The sequence below is a fragment of the Siphateles boraxobius genome, unplaced genomic scaffold (assembly GCF_051911475.1).
Source record: "Siphateles boraxobius isolate OS27281-9 unplaced genomic scaffold, OSU_SipBor_1 130, whole genome shotgun sequence".
Lineage (NCBI taxonomy): Eukaryota > Metazoa > Chordata > Actinopteri > Cypriniformes > Leuciscidae > Siphateles > Siphateles boraxobius.
Window position 1 is genome coordinate 29384412 of NW_027508734.1, and position 22926 is coordinate 29407337.

A 22926-nucleotide genomic window follows, 5' to 3' on the forward strand; every position below is an offset into this window, starting at 1 on the left:
GTTCAGCTAGACAAGTTCTGCAAATAATTCAAGCAGCTGAATTCTATACTAGCTGGAGTTTTGTAGAGAAGCTTTGAAGGCAGGCCATAAAAAAGAGAATAACAGTAATCAATACGGGAAGTGACTAGAGCATGACCAAGAATCGCAGTGCTCTTTATTGCAAGAGCTGGAAGAAGTCGGTTAATATTGCAAATGTGGAAATGCACTGTTTATATGTGCTTCAAATGATAGAGTACTTTCAAAGATGACACCCAAACTTTTAACCTGTTTAGAAACAGAAAGTGCATGGTAAGTTATCAATATTAACAGAGGAACATTTAGATTGGGCCAGATTGGTTTTGAACCAACAAGAATCATTTCTGTTCTACTGCTGTTAAGTTTATGAAAAAACACTCTTTAATCTCTGCTAAACAATCTGAGGGGACAGATGGAGGAAGAGTAGAGATAAGCTTGGAGGATAGGTAAAATTGGGTGTCATTTGCATAGCAATGGAATTGAATACCAAATTTCCCAAAAATAAATCCAAGGGTTAAAAGATACAGTAAATAATAAATAATAAATGATGTACGAAGGCTTTGATCTAAACTGCTTCAGCTGTACAAATTGAGTATGATCCATTAAGTAAGATCGAAACCAAGTCAAGGGGGTACCAATGATTCCAATAGACTTCAATCTGTCTAACAGAATTCTGTGCGAGATAGTATCAAATGATGCACTCAAATTGAGGTGAATAAGTACAGATAAAAGTCTCCAGAGTCAGCAGCTGGCAGTAAGTCATTAGAGATCTTAACTAATGCAGTCTCAACACTATGATTTGGATGGAAACCAGATTGAAATTGGAGCCAGAGGGAAGGCGGAGCCCGGTGAAGCCGAAGGGATGGAAAGTTAGGGAGGATCCAGAGGTCAGGAATCAAGTGGCAAAACCAGGGGCGACGTCTGACAAAGGTGTAGCCTGAGGGAGCCCGACGGAGGCAGTGGAATGACAGTCCACGGTGGAGACAAGAGAGAATGGAGCCAAGGTGGACCCAATGGGTCAGAGGACCGAAGTGGAGTCTGGGACTCTGAGGCCAGAGGGGGAGCTGGGGGTTTGTCATGCCAAGGCGGAGCTGGAGACTGGAAGTCCCAAGGCAAATCCAAACCATTATGCAGCACCCCTGAAGGAGGAGCTAAAAGGCTAACACGAGACAGCAGAAGCAGGGCCAAGTTGCTGGCTGGCTTTGGTAGAGGAAGCGGGAGAGGGAGGCGGAGTGGCACCATTGGAGATGGAGACTTGGAGCTGGGCATGACCAACAGAGAAGCAGGAGATGGAGCTGGAGTTGGGCAGGACTAGCGGAGATGCAGGAAACTTGGGGCTGGACGAAAACAGTAGTGATGGAGACTTGGCATTGGGAATAGAAGGGCACCAGTCAATCCATTATATTGACTGTTCTTGTATGCAGTCTGTGTACATCAGGGAAAGGGGCATGGATGGAATCCAACTCCACAACAACAAATTCCACTAAAATCCCTACTGGGATGGCCATGGGTGCCAACTTTCGAACCTTGTCAGACATGACCCTGACATGGGGTCATGACCTTCTCCATCCGTGGCAGGTCCTTGTTTGGCTCTGGCTTTGGCTCAGTGACCGTGGTGGGTGGGGTAAGGGGCTGTGTGAGCTTGGGGTTTGTGGCAATCATTGGCTCTGGTTCATGACTCGTGGTAAACTCTAGCATGTTGGCAGGTGTGAAGAGGGATGGAAAGGGACTAGGGAGGAAGTCCCTTTGAAATCTTTGAGATGAAGATCGACGGCACCAGGAGGACTAGAGTGGGCTGTAGGGCCTGCAACTGAGGAGTGATGATGTCTTCATCCAATTTGCCTAGTGTGAGGGAGGAACCACTCAGCCACAGTACATGTTCTACATATCATTTAAGGGTACAGTTGGTAGTTCCAAGTACATGTTTGAAGAGATGATCATCCAACCCACTCCAGAAGATGGTCTTCAGAGTTTTTTGCTTCATGAGCCCAGGTGGGACAGCTCGAGGAACTCCTCCACATGGTCTTCCAGAGGATGGCCAAGTTATGAGAGGGATAGGAGCAGGTCACTGGGGTGGACACGTGAATACCCTGATGGGATCATGTTGGTATGGTCTGGTCTTCTGTCAGGAAACACCACACTCGGAGACAGCGATAAGGTTAAACCCAAACAGGGTATTTATTTACAGTGATGAATTTAACAGCTGGCTGGTGAGTAAAGGAACAGTCAGAATAGTGGTGAGCAGATGAATATGAACTAATTGAGTCTCTTTTCATTTACCAGGGTGATAGCGGAGTAATGATGTCTGGAGCTGGAGTGTAAAGATAGCACACACACACACACACACACACACACACACACACACACACACACACACACACACACACACACACACACACACACACACACACACACACACACACACACACACACACACACACACACACACACACCTCTTCACAGGAGTATGGTGAGTAGACAGGTACATTAATGTAAGACACGGATCTCTAATTTACAGTAAAATGCAACGAACGTGCGTCACTTTTACTTTCGTTATCAACATCGTATTTCTCTTCAGGGAAAAACAATCAAGGAAAACATAACTAGAACACCTTCTAGTGGTCATTATATAGTACACAAAGGAATAACCCTACATGAGATTGCTTTATAACCTAACAGCTTTAACTAAAAATATAAACAAGCTTAACATAAATAATTCTGATAAGATTGTTTTCTAACAATGATTTAATGAAACAGTGATAATTTAAGCTTGAAGGGAGTAAAGCCTGTGGTTAGGCTATTAAAGAAATCCAATTTTGCCCAAGAATAACTTTTATTTTAAATAAATGTTAATTTAAAAGCAGCCTCCTTCAGTGTGATATGTTACCATATCATCATGCTTAACACTGAGAATTTGAATAATTGTAAAGTGATGATCAGGAGCAGATATCTAAATCAGAGAATATCATAAATTTTAGCGGTTGGTGGGTGGATTATTTATTTTTAACAGCAGATTCAGGTGACGTTAGAACTGATCTGCACATCTCAGCGCACAAGCCCTAAAGCCCCCTTCAATGCACAGACTTTTTCTTTATTCAATTTGCACACTGAACATGGGTTGGAGCTCTCAATTTTGAACTCTCAAAGTGGACCAGATTATTGAAATTAGCTTTAAAATGTAAAAAAAATTCTTGCGGGTGAGCATAGCCCCCGGACCCCCCTAGCAGGACCAAGGTCCAGCCACCACACATTCACAAAATCCTGTGGGAAACACAATATATGACAGTATCCTTAAAATAACTAAACTAATTACCTTATTGTTAAATAACTAAAATATTTGCTTGTAAAAAGTTGTTTCTTCTCCACCTCATTTTGAGCCAGGAAAAACCCTGAATAAAGTATTGTGCAGTTTTTGTTTTACTTATGTGGATGTTGAAGGAGTTTAAGGCAGTAGGATGTTTAATATATCTGTCCAAGTATGAATAATTGGCCACTGTGGCCATACAGACTATATGTTACCTTTTGTTGTTATTTTTTTTATTCATCTATATCATATATCTGTATGAGCAATTAAATACAGACATGCAATCCCTAAATTGATGCTTTCAGTTATTATAGCATGCAAAAGGTTGCTCAGTTATACACTTTGAAGTAAAATCTTCACTGACCATGTCCATGTTCTTACTGTCTTTGTACTTTTGTCAAATAATGCTGCCTTTGTGAATTATTGATACAGTAAATTAGATCAGAAAGGCCATTTAAATTACTTCTGCTTGGCACAGAAGAATCAAGATATCAACAGCATCCTTTAAAGTAGTCAGTAGTTAGTCATGTGCATAAACCACAACTGGTATCCATTGTTTGTTGACCGCAAACCTTTATAAGCACTTGTTTAGTATAAATAGTCTTAAATATCAACAGATGCCATAATATCAGGTAGTGATATCAGATTTCTTTATAGAACACATAAGACAATAAGCTGGCAAGGTAAGACAAGAAATATCGCCATCTGCTGACACTAGGGCTGTAACGATACGCGATATAAAATCGAAATCGCGATACTCAGGTCCACGATCCTGTATCGCGATGTGAGAAGGCAGAATCGCGATCACACCCCTTCCAACTCCCAGAGTTATCCTTCCTGTCCAGAACCAGGGCTCGAATTTCGGCGCGGGTATTGCGCATAATTCTAATCATTCCCGCAGGTCTCCCATTTATAATGTGGGAAATTCCCGCAATCGTAATCCACACAGATAATAAAATAAAATCATTCTTTTAACAACTATCTTCCAGACGCAATTTCACAAACAGCGTGAGTGTTCAGCGGTGCCGCGCGTCTTCTATCTCTTCTCATAATGTTTTGTGCAAGGCAGGCATCAAGCGCTGCGGCGATAATACACACTCGCGTTTTGGAGTCGGGACCATAGACTGTAAGGTCGGGACATGACGGAATATTCACTTGCACAATCGGGCCAGCAGTGCATCGTGACTGAAGTCTTTTTAAGTCTTACCAGTTTAAACATTCAAGCGATTTTAAACTAATCAGTGCTCGCGCGCTCTCTGAGATTATTTTCTATGCGCACATTCATAGAAAATCCGCCTCAAAAACAGCTGGCTAGTAACTATTTTTCGCGGATTATATTGCTTTAACACGCAAAATTGTCAATTTCGGTCTTTGTGAGTAGGCTACTCTAAATAGGCTATAGTCGGTTTTGTCTTTAATAAACATAAAACGCATGGCAGTATAATGAACACAGGATCCGTGCACTAGCTCTTAAAGTGGCGGCAGCCATATGTGTCTGTCATTAATTTTGTTGTCAAAACAACAAAAGATGGCTTTAAGTTAAAGGAATCAGGATTAATAGCCTATGTATTTAATTTATTCAGGACTAAAATACTACCCAGTGTTATTTTCCATTTGATTACTTTATTCAGTATCTGTATATAAATACTAGTGTTAGACCTATTCAAAAACTTTTCTCTTTAATTGTCTTTATTTGTATCTTTATTCTATTGTATTTATTTGTGCTACTTTTTTCAATTTAATTAAACAATTTAAATCAAGCTTCCTTGTGATGTGTAAATTCTTAACAACAATAGGCTATTACCCCATTGTAAAAATGCAATGAGCGCAAACATTTAGGCAAGATAAATGTAATAATTTTGTTTGGAAAAAATGCCCCCCCTTTCTCCCCTCAAACAAAAAAAATCCCCCCCATGAGAATCATCTAAAGGGGGGATCCCCTTTTTTTCTTCTCTCAAAATCTCTTTTTTTCACCACAAGCCCCGCCCCCTCAAGCCCCGCCCCCGTGATAGAATCGCGATACGAATCGAATCGTGGGTCAAAAATCGTGATACGAATCGAATCGTGGGTTTGGTGTATCGTTACAGCCCTAGCTGACACTCACAATAAGAAAACAACGAAGATAAAAACTTTGAATGCTAAGATGACAAATTTGATGACAAGTATTATTTCTCAGTATTATTCACCAGACATTTTCACTTTTGCACATTTACATTTAAAATTGAGGGGATCAAAGTGCACATGTGATGTCACTGGGACTCTGGTTTGCTTTGCTCAATCTTCTGCTTCACTCCTGCACACTTCAGTATGAGCTCAGCGTGACGTCTTTTTAACATCTCCAGTCTCTGCTGCAGGCATTCAGAGCTGTCTACCTTCTCCTCAAAGTCCCGCAGTAGTGTGGTGTTTCCCAGCAGGCCACAGCGCTGCTGCAGCTTTAGATTGTCTGCGCGTAGGCCGTCACGAACCTGTCGGGTACGTGTCAGTACTTCACGCTTAAGAGCCACCAACGTTTCTGCCTTGGCAAGTTGAGTGTGTTTGGCCTTATTCTCTATCTGCATGAAATGCAGCTTCTCTTTCACATGAGAAATGCCCTGAGGTTGTGGGACAAAAAAACGTGTAGAAATTAAATTAAAAACCTCTAAAACAACATAGTTTGTTAAAATAAATACTAAGAATAGCTTTCTATACAACAACATTTCAAAAGACATCTTATGTGTACAGTTGTGCATTTAGCTGCCATATATTTGAAATAATATTTTATTTATTGATATATCTATTTATATTAATTAAATATATTAATAAATTATTTTTTAACATCCTGATGACCACAAAAACTAATTTCACTCCTCAATATGAGTTGACATAAAGAAAGAAAGAAAGAAAGAAAGAAAGAAAGAAAGAAAGAAAGAAAGAAAGAAAGAAAGATGTTTAGGCTATGTGATGTTTTCAGGATTTAAACAAAGTGATTTACCTGCACAGAGCAGGCAATCTTCGTTTTTAGAATATGTAGCTCCTCGTTGCACTTGTTCATCTGGTCTTTAAATGACTTGTTCTCGGCTTTGACCTTCTCAAAGTCCATCAGCAACAAGCCATCAGCCAGTTCCCGTTTGGATCTAAGTGCCATCTCAAATTGACATATTTTGTTCTTGAGCTTGATACTTTTGAGACGCACACATGCCAGCTTGTCTTCCTGCTTCAGTCCGACAGCCTGCAGCTGCTCCACCTTTGCCAGTGCTGCCTGTTTGTCCACCTTACCAGTTAGTGCTGTCATGACAGCCTCATATTTCAGTGCAGCAAATGATCTCAACTCCTGCTTCACCTGGTTCAGTTTCTCTAAGCTCTGCTGGCGGAGCACCGTAGTCTGCTGTTGGTGGAACTCTGAGCTACGGTGGTGCTGCACTTTTAGGTCCTCCATGAGCTCCATGTACTTTTGGTACTGCTCCTGTCCTGAGATATCTCCTTCCAGTTTGGCACTTGTCTTCTTGCTGAGGTATTCAGCTATTTTGGTCTGCAGCTGACCATTTAGCTGTCTAAGCTCTTCATTCTCAGCCTTTAGTTCATGTAGCAGATCCATATGTTCCTTATTGTTGATGCGTAGGCCAAACTCTTCCTCTTCTGCGGGAACCAGTGATTCATTAGAAGGGCTGGTCCTCTCATTTTTTGGGTCAGGAGTTGGAAGTCTCTCCTCCTCCTCAGTGTCCTCACGTGATAGAAGACCATCACTGAAATGTTCTATTTCAGGACCACCAGTGTCCTCCGAGTTCTCATTTATAAGTAGCTCTATTTCATCCTCTTTTTCTGTCATCAAATGTTGCCTAGACTTGGTTTCTTCCTGCTGTGGTCCACTTGTCTCAGCACTGGACGTGTCTTCTGTGAGGACGCCCAATGAGAGGTGTGAACCTTGCTCGACCACATCATTCTCAACAGCTTGTGAAATATTAGGAGGTTCAGTTTCTTCAGTTTCTTTTGCTCTTGTTGCCTCTGTTAGATCCTCAAACGTTTCAGTGTTGTTTTCTAAAACACGACTTTCTTCATGATCTAATGACCCCTCTTCCATTTTATTTAGTTGAATTTACACACGATTTTTTTTATTAATCTTTTTTTTATTCACCTAAGGAATAATTACGTGTAATTTATCTAAAATAACCAACGTTTATCTCACGAAACAGCGCTTGACTGAACTACTTTGTGTCTGTATGGGAGTGCGTGTGTGTTGTCATGGACACCCAGAGCGAGAGCCAATCACACGCATTTGCTGTGTCATGTTAATATTAATGAGACGCAGCGGCGTGACCAGTGATACTCCACTGCGCATGTCCTCCCCCGCGCCACTGCTGCTTCCAACAACAAGCGGTAGTAAGCAATATGGCCGACCTAGGGAAGAAGTACTGTGTGAACTGTCTGGCAGATGTTACAAATTTGCGGATTCGCTGTGCCGAATGTCAAGATATTGAACTTTGCCCGGAGTGCTTCTCCGCGGGCGCCGAAATAGGCAACCATAGACGATGGCATGGCTATCAGCAAGTTGATGGCGGGCGCTTTTCGCTCTGGGGTCCCGAAGCAGAGGGAGGATGGACTAGCAGGGAAGAACAGTCGCTGCTCGATGCCATCGAGCAATATGGATTTGGTAACTGGGTACGATTCTCAATTGAGTCCATATTGATGCGGCTTTAATAAACTTCCATTGTATTGCCAAATGTGCACCTCACACAATTAGTCTGATGCATTGCAATGCAAACAAATAATGCATTGCTCAATGAAGAAACTTAGAGAACGTATTTTTTTTAAAGAACCTAGCAGATTCCCTAGGTCTGTGCTGCATTAAAGTTTTTGTCATTCATAAGAACTTATAACATAATATATACATAGAGAGAACAAACTGTACCGTGTGCACCGAAAGCAATTTTGTTGATACAGTAATATTTGCATTAACTTAATATTAATATTTATGTAATAATTTATAAGAATTATTTATGTTTGTCTTTGTAACTTTCACATTATTATGACCTGGCTGTATGTTAAAGGGATAGTTCTCAGAAAAAGTATAATTTTGTAATCATTTATTCGCTCTTATGTTATTCCAAGCGCAAACAACTTTTGTTCATCTTTAAAACACAGACAAAGATATTTAAAATGAAACCTGAGAGATATTTGCTCCTTCATTGAAAGTCCATGTCATCATAAAATGTATTAAAAATGTTGTAAACGCATGATTCACCCTGTTTAATCAAAGTCTTCTGAAGATACACAGTCACCTCATCTTCACTTATGTTTTGAAGATGAGCGAAAGTCTTTAACCCTTTAACTTTGATTATTTCTGTGTTTTAGGAGGATATGGCAGCCCATGTTGGTGCATCGCGCACTCCTCAGGAGGTCATGGACCATTATGTGAGCATGTATATCCATGGGAATCTGGGCAAAGCCTGCATCCCTGACAGCATCCCCAACCGCGTGACAGACCACACTTGCCTGAGTGGAGGTCCGCTGTCTCCTAGTTTGACTACCCCGTTGCCCCCACTAGACATATCTGTAGCGGAGCAGCAGCAGCTTGGATACATGCCACTTCGTGACGACTACGAGATTGAATATGACCAGGAGGCAGAGAAACTCATCAGTGGGTTGTCTGTAAACTACGACGATGAAGAGATTGAGATTGAGATGAAGCGAGCCCATGTGGACATGTACGTGCGGAAGCTGCGTGAGCGCCAGCGCCGCAAAAACATAGCTCGTGACTACAATTTAGTGCCAGCCTTTCTGGGACGGGACAAAAAAGATAAGGAGCGAGAACGACCGGGTGGAACAGGAGGGGTTGGGGGTGCAGGTGGTGCTCTTGGATTGGGGGGCGTTACCACCATCATTCCAACAGGGCCGCTGGGCTCCTCTGTAGCTGCAACCCCGAAACGCAAAATCACCAAGGAAGAGAAGGAGCAACGGACCAAACTACGTGGTCTTTGCCAGTTCATGCCACTGCGTGAGTTTGAAGAATTCTTCGATAACATGCACAAAGAGCGCATGCTACGGGCGAAGGTTCGGGAGCTTCAGCGTTATCGGCGAAATGGCATCACGAGACTCGATGAGTCGGCCGAGTATGAGGCAGCACGCCACAAACGGGAAAAACGGAAAGAGAACAAAAGTGTTGTTGGCTCAAAGAGAGGCAGCAGTGGTGGAGGAGGAGCGGCCGGGCTCGGAGGAGGGGTTGGAGCAGGAGGTGGGCTTGGCGGCGGTGGAGGAGTCAGTGCCATTAAAGAGGAGGGGAAGGACAGTGAGTTCTCAGCTATCGAGAACCTGTCTGGCTTTGAGCTGCTGTCGGATCGGGAAAAGGTATTGTGCAACTCTGTGAATCTTAGTCCTACGCGCTATCTGACTGTCAAGACTATCATCATCAAAGATCACTTACAGAAACGGCAGGGCATTCCCTCGAAAAGTCGTTTACCCAGCTACCTGGACAAGGTGCTGAAAAAACGGATTCTGAACTTTTTGTCGGAGAGCGGCTGGATATCCCGAGAAACCTCTTAACGACACTGTCCAAAGATTCGGCTGTATGAATAATGACTGTAAATATATTTTTCTACTGTTTTATAATGGATCTCAGAAAAGCCTGTGAGAACAAAATGACTGTAGGTGCCACACTACTGGATGTGGACCTTCAGTCAGTCAAACATTATCTCAGATCTTCTCATAGGATCATAAACGTAGGGAAATTCCTGTTAAAGAAGGTACATAATCAGTATCCATCATAGGGAACATTCCAGTATGTTGTCCTGTGTAATACATCATAATATAACAAAGCCCATTGCCCCTTGTTAAAATGTCTCTGTTTTGAATGTGATTTTGAGTGGCACTCGAATGTTTCTTGCCAATAGAGTTTCAAAAGAATGCTTAATGTTGTACAAAGCAGATATTTGGTTCTGAGTTTCTTGTTTTGTCATAAGAAGGAATTTAAGACGGATCCTTGTTCTGCTTGCCAAAAGTCTTATGCTAACCTGAATTTGCCTGTTTCAGTTGGACATATTCTGTTGTCAATGGTGGGAATGTGAGACACATGAAGCATGCTTGATACTATCTAAAAACAGCCGATGTTCATTTTTGATTATGAATTATTATTTTTTTGGACTTGACCTTTGTGAGGTTGTTACTATAGCTGTTTATTGAGCATGTTTCAGAAGCTCGGGTTAAAAGGCACACAACCAGGTTATATAAAGTATTAGCTTGATGAGTAAAGCAACAAGCTCTGAGTAAGAATATTTACCTTAATGCTCCTGTTTCAAGAGGGTATTATTCCTATTTGTTAGGTAATGTGATGGATAAAGCTAAATACAGCATCAAGGATTCTCATTTCCAAGTGTACAACAAAATTTCTAAGCTGAGACTGTGTTAGTGTTTCAACTACATACTAAAGGTTTTTTCTTTAATTTTCAAATGCCTTGACAAAATCTTCATGCAATACCAAATCTTAGATTACAACTGAGACAAACATATTTTTCCGTGATTTTTAATGTTATTATTGCCTGCTCGTGTCTACCCCAAAGTTGTAGAAAACTAAGAAAAGCACTGTTCACAAAGGCAAATGCAAAGGTTTAAATTTTTACATAGTTTTGAAATGATTAATATATTAAGAGTCAAATAGAATAGATAGGCACAGTATAACTTTTAGCTATTGGTTTTTTTTAAAGTTTTTTTATGTATACGATATTGGAAATAACTGATTAGTTTAAATCTGTTGTAAAGGCCATGGTGGTCATCCACATTTGTTTGTTTGTCATTTTTTGCCCCAGACATTGGTTCATTAAAGTCAGTCATGTTTGAGTATGCTCATGTAGTGTTCCTTGAAGCATATTCGCCCCGATTGATGGTTTTTATCCCTTTCCCTTTAAATTAATATTATATTTTAATCTTAAATTGTACTACATCAAAAATGTACAAAAGGATATTTAGGTGTGTTTGATCCTGTTTTTTCCCCCATATTTCTATGCTAAACATAACTGCCCCACACAATAGACAATATGTGTGTCTTCTTATGAGTAAAGCCATTAAAAGTAGATGTGCAGTTGCACTGGGAGAGAAAGTCACCCATGCCATATGTAAGATATGTAAATTGGCTGACTAACCATTTGGTAAATATAATTGATGAATGTTGGTATGAGGACACTGCGACTAAGAGTAAGGAAATTATATGGCAAATGTGAATATATATATATATATATATATTTCTACCCCACCCCACAGCCTTTGTTTTGTTTCTATTGGGGTACTTAAATATTAAAAAGGGTTAAGTCTTCAGGTTGTGCTTCATGGTTATAGGAAATAGGATCTTTGGTCATCTTTTGGTTCCTAAGCCATTCTTCAAGTCTATACATGCTCACCAACATTGAATTGTTGAGGGAAAAAAGTGACCGTTTCATTTAAAGCTTATTATTTTCACTGTAATATTCATTCAATATTTCAAAGAGTATAATTATTTTTCTAAAGAAACTGAAAATGTGAGAGGGGATATGATACTGAAAATGACATCTTCACAGAAAGACACTATCTGGGTGATATTGCAGTATGTTTTTTTTTTTTTAAATGTAAAGACAATGTGACATTTAAAAATGATGAGGAGACTTTTTTTCTGCTTGGTTGTGACATGTTCTCTGGTCAAATAGTCAATTTTTGAAGGATCATATTTGTCAAAATATTGAGTATGTGGAAAGTATTTCATTGCATATGTCATGTTCTTTCCTACTTTGTATTAAAGTGTTGAAATATAACCTATTGTCTGTTATTAAATGAAAAAATGCCCTTGCTTACATTTCAAGATGTCAAGAACGAAATATCCGAAGGCGTAATCTAAATAAGTCATTTTAAAATATTAATGGGTTTTATTAGTATGATATGCCATTTAAAAGAATATGCCGACACATATCACTATATTCTTTTATTCAAATAACAGTAATAACCAAAATTAAATTTACCATTGTATCCTGAAAATTTCAACAAAAATGAACTACAAACTTATGGAAGATGTAATAATAGAGGTCTACTTTTGAAAATGGTATGCAATTTATTTGACAAATGTCTGCTTGTTCACATGGATGGAAAAGTTGAATCCAGATGTAAACCTTTAAATCTGACGATTGCATATTTTTATGTTCGCTTTTCATTATTCAACCCATATAACCACCACCATTTCTAATGACTTTGTAGGACACATCTCTCTCAGAGTGCTCGCCCCTTCCTCTCCCTAAAACTTCACAGAAACTCATCAGTTCTTATTACAATTTCTGTTGATTGATATGTGATATTTCATCAGGTCTACTCTGCACACTATGAAAATAGCAGTGAAATAGTAGGAAGTACAACTGCTGTTAATTAAATTATTATAAAATTATACATTTTATTTTTGAACAAAAAACGTAAACAAAACAAGTGGAATTGAACTGCTGTCAACACATCATCATACATGTAGGGGCCAAATTGGTAACATTTTTTCAGTAAAGTATTAATATAAGAGCAAATACGTATATTGAGAGGATGTCCAACAGTTAATGTGCAGCAGTGTTTCTTTAAAAGATGGAATGGTGGTGGTGATTCTCAAAGGAATATGTGTTGCAGCCAATCCAATATTCAGTGAATCTTCTACTGCATACGCACTCAACTCTTATAATATAATCTTGTAATATTTATGTTCATCATTATTTATACATAAAGATTAGTCTGGCATTGTCCTTCAGTTGTCAACATATTGGACTTCACCTCTCAGAGGCACCTTTAACAAAAAAGCTGTGGAACCTGAGACCAGGCAGTGAGCCACCGTATAGTGTAAGAGTAGTTAGGGGGCCTTGACTACACCAACCAGAGCTGGCCGGAGGGTGCGGCCATGCAGCTTATAGCCTACTTTAGTAACTACGGCTACGGTACCCGGCTCCTTGCCCTCCACAGGTGCATGAAAGACAGCCTCATGTTCATAAGGATCAAATTTCTGACTATCAGGATTAAGCTTAACAAGGCCGTGTTTTTTGAAGACCTTTTGGATCTGCACCTCAGTCATTACAAGGCCATCGTAAAGATTTTTCAAGTGAGGATTTGCAGCAGACACTTCTGTTTTCGGTACACTTTCTGTTGCCTTCTCTAAGATGTCAGCCACCTCCAAGAGATCTTTACAGAACCCCTGTATTCCTGAGAAAAAAACAAACAGACGAGTGAAAACATTAAACAAATTAACTAGATGCAGAAATGTCGGTATATAAAACAGATTATAAAATAATATAATAGCTTACCATATAGCTTAGCATCATCAATCATCTTTTGACTTCTTTGCCTAAGGTTCTCAGTGTCTGCTAGTGCCCGCTTGTATTTATCCTGCGGCAAAAGGCGATTTAAAATGATCAGACAATAAACTACAAACGGCATGCTGAGTTATCTAATCAAATTACACACAATATTTAAACTGCCCCCCTCAAAAACACTTTTGACTCTCAGAAGATTTATGTTGCGCAGAAATAATGCTATTTACAAAGAGCTGGATTCACGGTATTGATCAATCTGAATGCTTCAAAGTAAAGAAAGGTCAAAGCTAAGGTTGACAATCAAAGACACATGATGAGTTAAGCCGGGTGCATGCTGTGCGATTTATTATGGTCTTTTACGATTGTTCCTTGTCAGACTGTACGGACATGATCCTCGATGTAAGCCATGTCACACTGTAAGATCTCAGTTGTCATTAAATGTCAGACCGTAAGACAGTCAAGAGGCATAAAAAAAAACGGGCGCACGCAGGAAAACTTGTACACAGTTTTACATCAATCAATGACGCCTTCAGTGACAGTGAGCTGCATTACACGCAGGATTAAAATGGTGGCAACAAAGAAATCACCAACACTCATTTTGGTCATGGCTTTTCTTGAAAGGTGAAGACAATTTGAAGGTCGTCGTAGCAGAAGTCACACTGCAGGACTGAGTCAAATCTTCTGGCACTGTCAGAATTTCGTCGGAGGTAAAATTTGATCGCAACGGTCATTTATCGGCTGTCGGTGAACGTCAAACTAACGATCAAATACTTAAGATTTTAGACTAGGATCAGAGGAATCTTTTAGGATTTGCATAAAGTGTCTCAGACGGCCAAATCGTGGCCAAAATCACACAGTGTGCACCCGGCTTAAGTATAGGACAGTTTACAGCTGATTTACAGGCAAGTAAATCCTCTGAATATCACTAATCTGAAACATGACCAGCTCCAGTTCCTACAAAACTGGTTTTACAAACAAATATAGAACAAGTGGATAGTCCTTGGGGTGTCCTTGAACTACAAAGGCAATTGAAGGTCAGGCTGTGCAGGAGGAAATTACATTATTTTGTGAACCGCAAGAAAAACATTTACTGTTGGTACATTTTAATCTCTGTTTAAGTGAATTTTTGACTGGAACTTCTATACTACGGTTGTGCCAATAGACGATGATAGTCAGTGATATTGCAGATGGGTGATGCCTTTAAAGATATCAAGATGATAATTGGCTTGTTTTCACAATGACGTATTAAATTATTGTTATTATTATTTTTATTATATCAGGCTCTAATTATTATCAAATTAATATCAGGACATACAGAGCCTAGGCAAAAACAGCATCTGTTTGTCAATATTTAGTTGTTTCCATAGCACATGACATTAATAAAACATTTTAATGACGCTAATAACAATAAAATTTCAAATTATTATTATTAACAATAATAATATTATTATTACTAAAATTATATAAGCCTAATAACAGTCTTTAGGTCTGGACACAGCACAATAATAATCAGTCATCGATGAAAATCAAATGCAGCTTCAAATAAACCGACTTTATAACAAAACAAAACTTCTTTAACAGGAAATATTTTTTCTTCTAGTTTTTTCCACTATCATTGATGTATGGTCCACAAGAGAAATATTAGGCCAATATTGACGGTACATGTTAACATACTGTCAGACGACAAATACAGTCTGTCACAGGCGATCTACACTCCAATCTGTATACTGTTTCAGCTGTTTTAATGAGACAATTTTTTGCTTTGGAAGTCTCACTACTTCAGTCCAGTGATTAAATATTTGTGTCCTGGAAATGGGAAGCCTCAGGTGCTGCTTCACTCGCTGTTTACTTGTGGAAAGGTGAAGTAGACTCAGATGTAGACGGCGCTTTTTCTCCTTCTCGCTCATCTTTCCATGATTTCTCCTTGGAAAAGCGTAATATTGAACTCTGTGCATCCGCCTTTGTCACTGAATGTTAATGAACTCTCATGTGCAAGGAAAACTAATCTCTGCACAAGTTTTATTTCTCATTATTCTATTTATTTTGTACTTTTATAAAACAAGAGATACTTTTCCGTAGGGCTGGGTATCGAGTTCAGTAAAGCATGATTGGCTGTTGCGGAAAAACACTAGTTTACGCGGCTGCCCAGACACTTGGCTCGTCGCAATGTGAGGCTGTAGTGTGTGTGTGTGAGTGTGAGAGCGTGCCAACCCAGATATATAGAAAATATGTGGAAATTATCAAAAGTGTACCTACCTTTGTACCAGACTCAATGCCAGAAGCATGCGATGCAATATTTTCGACAAGATAATTGTTGCCAAGACCGGCAACACGGTAAATCTGATAAGGCACTTAAAAGCGCACAGAATACACTCGAGAGTAGAAAGTTTATCCGTCTTCGACTGCAAGAACTGGAGCGCGTCACAAATGAACCGAAACTCAGCGTATAGGATACTTGCCTCACAGACATGAGAAATAGTCCTATAGACGGTCAAAATATGTCTACTTTTAAATGAAACAATTAGAAATAAATAGTTTGATTACCTAATCCATATAGGCACGCGCAAATGACGAGTTAGCATCGCCATATTCATCTTTGCAGCCAACACACTCAATAAACACTTGTTTATTAATAAACAATTAAGATTTTCCTTACTATTGTTTCCCGACTCATCCATAATCATTAGGCTACTTTTGCCAGTGCTTTGCGGCAAGCTTCTTGTGTGCTGGGTGTGAGGCATATATCCCGCACCCCAGTAGCCTATATTTAATTCAATTCACATTTATTTGTATAGCATTTTTCACAATACATAAGCTATCATTTCATAGCAGCTTTACAGAAAATGTATGCGTCTAAATTACAATTTAGAGTGATCTGATATCAGAGGTGACTGTGTGTAATGCATTTCAATTAATTTTCATTCAGTTTCATTGTTAAACAATGCATTAAGGAAAGGCAGAAACAATGAGCTCATTGAAGTAAAGAAAACATGTTTTTAAATGATTAGGAAACATAGAAAACTTAAGCATTGGTGCTACAATTAATTGGTGCTAACAAACTGAAAAAATAAAAGTTTTTTTTAGGTTAATGTTATATGGTAAAAACTGGTTTCATAAAATTGGTATTGAAAAAAGTATCGTTCAGGAACCGGTATTGAAGTCAAGGTATCGATATCGGTATCGAAAATTTTGTTACGATATCCAGCCCTACTTTTCAGTTTTGTAGCTGATTGTGACCAAATACCTTTTGTTTTTTATTAGCCCTACAAATAAATATGACCTATGCAAGAGTGCATTCTGTTCACTGCTTGCTTAGTGCTTAATACACTAAAGGAGGCTGTACTGTACCAACTAGGGGACTAAATGCCACTAGGTGGAAATAACTGTAATTTGAGCTACTATCTGTTAAAAATAAATGAAAAGAAACCTAGCATTGGATTTATGTCACTTTTTCCTGTTTTACCAAAACTTGTATCGAACTGTGACCCAAAACCGAGGTACCTACCGAATTGTGGCCTCTTTATACCGTTACACCCCTAGTTATTAAAGGGTTAGTTCAACCAAAAATGAAATTTCTGTCATTAATTACTCACCCTCATGTCACTCCAAACCCTTAAGAGCTTTGTTCATCTTCGGAACACTAATTAAGATATTTTGATGAAATCCGAGGGGTTTCTGAACCAGCCATAGGCAGCAACGTCATTGCAACTTTCAAGGCCCAGCAAGGTTGTAAAGACATTGTTAAAATAGTCCATGTGACTACAGCGGTTCAACCTTAACGTTATAAAGTCACGAGAATACTTTTTGTGTGCAAAAAAAACAAAGACTCTATTCAACAATTTCTTCTAGTCTGTGTCAGTCTCCTACGTGTAGTAAACACAGTGCAGCGCTTACGGGTTCTATGACAGAACGCCGGCTCATTATTGGCCGAAGCTAGTCACATGAGCACTGCGACACATTCGTGTGATACTGCCGCAGGAGCAAGCCAATACTGAGCCAGTGTTCTGATGTAGAACCTAGAAGCGCTGCACTGTGTTACAATGTGAACAGCAGCAGAGACTGACACGGAAGAGAAGTAATTGTTGAACAGTCGTTTTGTGGGGGTTTTTGCACACAAAAAGTTTTCTAGTCTTACAGGTTTGGAATTACATGAGGGTGAGTAATTAATGACAAAATTCTCATTATTGGGTGAACTAACCCTTTAAACATCCACATTTTATATATCCAATTATCAGAAAAGATAGCATCCTTCTGAAAATAAAGCAGTACCGTAACATCTTTCAGCTGTTCTTCCAGTTGCATCTTTTCTTCTGTGAAGGCTTTCTCAGCTGCACCGGGCTCTGGTTTCTGAGCCCCATTCTCTTCTTCGGTTCCAGTTCCTGAGCTTTTCTGTTGGGCTGCTGTGCAAAGGAGGCGTGGGGTCGCCCTGAAATGTTAAAAGATGGGAACATTCACCAATATAGCCTTTGCACTATAGGCAAAATATACATTGAGATTACACAATCTGTCTTGGATAAGAGATATTATGCATTATTCTTAATAGAAGAGTTCACCCAAAAACAATTAGTTATAATTCTTTAAAAAGAGGTTTACCAGCAGAATGTCATTCTTAAGCATTGGTGTTGATCTCAATGGCTATTGAAAATCAATCGGATTTTAGGGTCTTTTATCCTTTTGGAACTGAAAGTCACAATGAAGTGAAAGCAGTGACAGATCTTTTCTTCCATATTATGATGTACACCCGAGTGTAAAAGAAAAAAACTATTTCGGGTGGAAGTGGGACTAGCTTTATGCATCTGTTGTTGATTGGATGTGAGATGTGGGCGTTGCACTCAAAAATGGATGAGGATGAACGTGAGCTTGCAGGATCAGAGTTTAAGCAGACTAAATGATTGGAGATGTCCTGTACATGTCACCAGAGACAAGTCTGTCATGAATGATCACTGTAAGCAGCCTTAAAAAAGACAAGTTCTATAAACTAGTTGATTTAAGATAACTGCTTCTTTATGTGTAACTTAGCAGTGAACATTGAATGGGTGATGAATGGTTTACTTATACAATAAATAAAATAGGGTTATAATCTTAAACTGATTAATTATTTGTAGGACATAACCTTTCAATGACAAGGAATTCTAGATAACTGACATAACAAAATAGTTAAGAGTCCAGTCTGCAACTAGTTAAGAGACCGTTTAAACCAATCAAGAGGTGAAACAGCGGCAGTAGCCTATGATTAGCCTAAACTTCAGTAAGACTTCAGAACTAGCACGTGTCTTAAAATGAGTTGATCATCATTGCCATGCCAACGTACGAACACTATTTTTAAAGGAGATCGGAACAAACATCCTGAACTCAATGAAACACATTTTCTGTACGTAACGATATCTATCATGATATGGTAAAGAACAGTAAGCACATTTTACTGAGACTAGTCTGCACAGTTACAATGTGTCTGACAGGACAACAAAGCTACAAAGCTGTCTAACGATAGGCTAACGTTACTGTCATCTGAAGCCATAAGTAAGGGTCCTTAGGACATCAGAAAGAATCATTCATTTCTAAACAGCTTACGCAACAGAAATATTATTAATTTTCATAAAACAAAAATATTTAACCAAGCTTGGACACCAACTACTCACAATAACACTGCTCTGAACCCCTACCTTATAAGTGAAGGAGACGCTATGATAGAAGAGCTCTGTCTGATCGCGCGGACACACCAGTTCGCCATCTTCATCTTCACTGATGTCCACGCTGAGAGACACGCAGAAAGAGCAAGTCTCATTCAACCAATCGCAGCTTCTGTTCTTACATGTTTGTCTTACACGACCAATCATCGCTGTAATCAAAACTGACGCAATTCTGTAGTTTGGTTGAGAGAAAGGTCGAAACATTTTGTACGTAATAAAGGACGGCGTCTTTTCGTGGCCAACTGAAGGTTACCGCACACTTTTATTACTCAACTACGCCGAGCTTTTACATCACTCCAGGTTCATCAATTCAGAAAACACAGACGAGTGAATTTAAAACGGAATTGGAAGACAAATATTGGCTAGATTCTTTCCTTGAGTAGGCTAGTCAGAGTTCACCACATGAGTGATGGAAATTCTCCATAGGCTCATGAAAAAAAAACATTGATTTATCTATAATTATCACAATTTGAACTTTACTGTTATCAGTTTATTATATCAGAATCAAAGTAGGAAATGTGTTTGTGTTTTTCTTTCTTTCCAGACAGCTGGCAATGTTTAGCCTACTCTTTAAATGTAGTCCAGTAAGCCTCTGACTCTCAGTCAGCCTAGTCTGTCTCTTGGACAATAAATCATCTGAGAGATTGATATCTTGATTTAGGCACAGAAACAGTTCCTGCTTGCATAAGGATTTTGACTCAGAAAGGGTCTTCCTTAAGGAAGTCTGTTGTTTGACCTGACGAAGACCTTGTCTGGGTCCCTAGAGGTGATAAAATCCTGCTATGGCCAGTCATGTGTAGCAAACACCGTTCAAAATGTTTGGTTCAGTAAGGATTTTTTTGTAAAAATTCATACTTTTTTTCAGCAAGGAGACATTAAATTGATCAAAAGTGACAGTAGACACTGTATGTTACAGAAGATTTCTATTTCCAATAAATGTTGTTCTTGTGAACATTCTTTTTATAAAGAGTCTTGAAAAAAATGTATCACAGTTTCCACAAAAATGTTAAGCAGCAGCACAATTGTTTTCAACATTGATATTAATAAAAAAAAGTTACAGGATATAATAATGATTTTCTAAAAAAATCATGTGACACTGAATACTGGAGAATAATAGCGCTGAAAATTCAGCTTTGCCATCACTGGAGTAAATTACGTTAATTTAATATTAAAATAGAGAACAGTTCTTTTAATTTGAAAGAATATTTCAATCTTACTGTTTTTTTTGTCTCTATTTTTGATTAAAAAAATGCAGTTCTGTGTGAGCATAAGATAATTATTTTACAACTATTTAAGAAAGATTACTGACCCCAAAATTTATGAACTGTATGTAGGTGTGTTTCAATGCCGTCAGCCTGAGCTTCAGTGCTGCCCTGTGACCCTACATTTGATAATTAGGTATATACTGTAAATAGAATAGTTTTAGAACTCAAAACATACTCCATACAAGTTTAAAGGTGTTAAATGAATTTCAAAGTTCTTGTTTAGTGTCGCTTTTTTGAGGAAGGATCTGAAAATGAAAATCTGCCTTTATTAGAAAACTTGGACAGTATTATTCAGTGGCCACATCAGCTCGCTAGAATGCAACTTGAAAAACTTAGCTGTGCATATCATTTCATGCTTCATCTTCTGAAATTCTAGATTTTTTAGATTGATTTCAACTGAGGTAGCTTAATGACACTGAATAATTGGTCCATGTTGAATGTTTTAAGTTAAAGGGAGAAAGATAAAAATTAGAAAAAATATGTATATATTTACACACACACACACACACACACGCACACGCACACACACACACACAAATGCACACGCACACGAACACACACACACACACACACACACACACACACACACACACACACACACACACACACACACACACACTCACACACACACACACACACACACACACACACACACACACACACACACACACACAAACACACACACACACACACACACACACACACACACACACACACACACACACACACACACACACACACACACACACACACACACACACACACACACACACACACACACACAGGGGTATCATAAAATATTTTAAAAGTGCATAGATGTCTAAGGCCTAATTGTGGCTTAATCTAAGCTATGTCTGTGAAACCGGGCCTTATATTTTATTCCTGCTAACAATTGTTTAACCGGTATTACAGACAGAGTCAAAACATCTTGAAGGCAAATGGGGGACAAATAGTTGATAATCCAAAAAAAAAAAAGAAAGAAAAAAGAAATCCTTTGTTTGATTTAATATAACAGTTCTTTAAAATCTATATTGTAAATCCAAATTGTTTTCCTGCTCACATATGTTACCCTTTACATTTTTACATGCATTGTGATTGTGGTTTATTTAAAACAGAGCAACCTTAATAATACTTCAACAATAGGCCATTTAAATATTATATGTGTAGGCTAGGCTATATCAAATATAGCAATTGTATTAGATGTATTTACATGTATCCAGCCTCTGGTCATGTGATTGTTTACACTAGCCGTGTAAAAAAAACGGTACATATATAGTTGACACAAAAATATATTGTTTTAATACATTTATGAATTAATGAGTAAAATGCATCAATACTTGTAGACCCTTCAAATTTTGGTCACAAATATTATGGTTTATTAAATAGAGATTGAATTGAATTAACTGGATCTTAGAAATGAAGGAGATTTTTTTGTTGTATTATTTGATATGCGATGTTAGTACAAACAAACTTTTCTAGCAAGCAAACAAACACTTGACTCCTAGCTCCACTAGGTGGCAGGCAAATACGGCTGATCTTTTCACCGGTCTCGGCTGACTAGTTTAGGTTACAGCACATCAGCGCGCTCGGTTTGTAGCTCTGTTTTCCCCACCCTCTTCTCATCTCTCTCCCTTTCTCTCTCTCACTCTCTCTCTCCCTCCCTCCCTCCCCCTCTCTTACATTAGAGCTTTCCATCTTTCGCTTGCATCGCACACTCGTTTTGACAGTGTTAATGAAGACGCTCATTATGGCAGTTTTTGCGCACCTGTACCCAGCTGTGTTTTTCGCCTGCGCGTGCATGTCACTGTTCGGACCGATTTCATGTCACAGCGGCGTTATTCAGCAGATAAACGAGCGGGACCGAGAGCTTGACAGCCGCGGTGGGCATGTCATTGGAAGAGATGAAACGCTTATCTCAGCGCACAGCCGCGGAGATTACAGCGGGGACCCGGGCGGACCGGCCATGGGAGTTCCCCGAGTCAGGAGGGCATCGACTCCGGAGAAAGTCTCTCTACTCAGCAGCTCTTTCGTCCTCAAAGGGGATGCCACCCACAACCAGGCAATGGTCCACTGGACGGGTGAAAATAGCAGCGTGAGTAGCCTACCCTCCCTTCCCCTGTTCTCCGTTGTAGTTGTCACAAAAACTCATAAGATTGAACGTTGAGTTGTTTAATTTGTCAAGTCCTGTCATAAGGTTCGTTGATGCTCTATTAATTTTTTTCGGGTTTGAGAAATTGGTAATGAATATGTTAATGTATAATGTTTATGTATAATGTTTGTACGGCAGGTAGATGCATGACGCCCAGCATTCATCATCACACAAAACACATCTGCATTGTGTAGGCTATTGAGAGGTTTATAGGTTCAGTGTTTACCAAACCATG

General features: G+C 39.1%; 4 protein-coding genes across 11 annotated transcripts in view; 2 read left to right on the plus strand and 2 right to left on the minus strand.

Moving 5' to 3' along the window:
* Nucleotides 1–3947: 3947 nt before the first annotated feature.
* On the minus strand, nucleotides 3948–7531 carry cfap184 (cilia and flagella associated protein 184). The gene is made up of 3 exons (XM_077229069.1): nucleotides 6291–7531; nucleotides 5420–5910; nucleotides 3948–4033 (listed from the first exon to the last, which is right to left on the minus strand). Exons 1-2 carry the CDS (start codon nucleotides 7374–7376, stop codon nucleotides 5569–5571), a joined length of 1428 nt encoding a protein of 475 aa, XP_077085184.1. The 5' UTR covers nucleotides 7377–7531; the 3' UTR covers nucleotides 3948–4033; nucleotides 5420–5568.
* Nucleotides 7532–7637: 106 nt separating this feature from the next.
* Nucleotides 7638–12069, plus strand: tada2b (transcriptional adaptor 2B). The gene is made up of 2 exons (XM_077229070.1): nucleotides 7638–7954; nucleotides 8648–12069. The coding sequence occupies exons 1-2, from the start codon at nucleotides 7685–7687 to the stop codon at nucleotides 9833–9835; spliced, it is 1458 nt and encodes a 485-aa protein (XP_077085185.1). The 5' UTR covers nucleotides 7638–7684; the 3' UTR covers nucleotides 9836–12069.
* Nucleotides 12070–12221: 152 nt separating this feature from the next.
* Nucleotides 12222–19372, minus strand: grpel1 (GrpE-like 1, mitochondrial). Its single transcript, XM_077229071.1, has 4 exons — nucleotides 19251–19372; nucleotides 17857–18013; nucleotides 13579–13660; nucleotides 12222–13477 (listed from the first exon to the last, which is right to left on the minus strand). The coding sequence occupies exons 1-4, from the start codon at nucleotides 19370–19372 to the stop codon at nucleotides 13131–13133; spliced, it is 708 nt and encodes a 235-aa protein (XP_077085186.1). The 3' UTR covers nucleotides 12222–13130.
* Nucleotides 19373–22111: 2739 nt separating this feature from the next.
* sorcs2 (sortilin-related VPS10 domain containing receptor 2) overlaps nucleotides 22112–22926 on the plus strand; it is a 199895-nt gene continuing 199080 nt past the window's right edge. For 4 of the 8 annotated variants that reach the window (XM_077229072.1, XM_077229077.1, XM_077229075.1 and 1 more), the window contains exon 1: nucleotides 22244–22634. In XM_077229072.1, the coding sequence (XP_077085187.1) occupies nucleotides 22275–22634 (360 nt within the window). In that variant the 5' untranslated portion in view covers nucleotides 22244–22274. Of the gene's footprint in view, nucleotides 22635–22926 lie in introns of all 8 variants that reach the window. The other 4 variants (XM_077229073.1, XM_077229078.1, XM_077229080.1 and 1 more) reach the window with 3 other exon arrangements.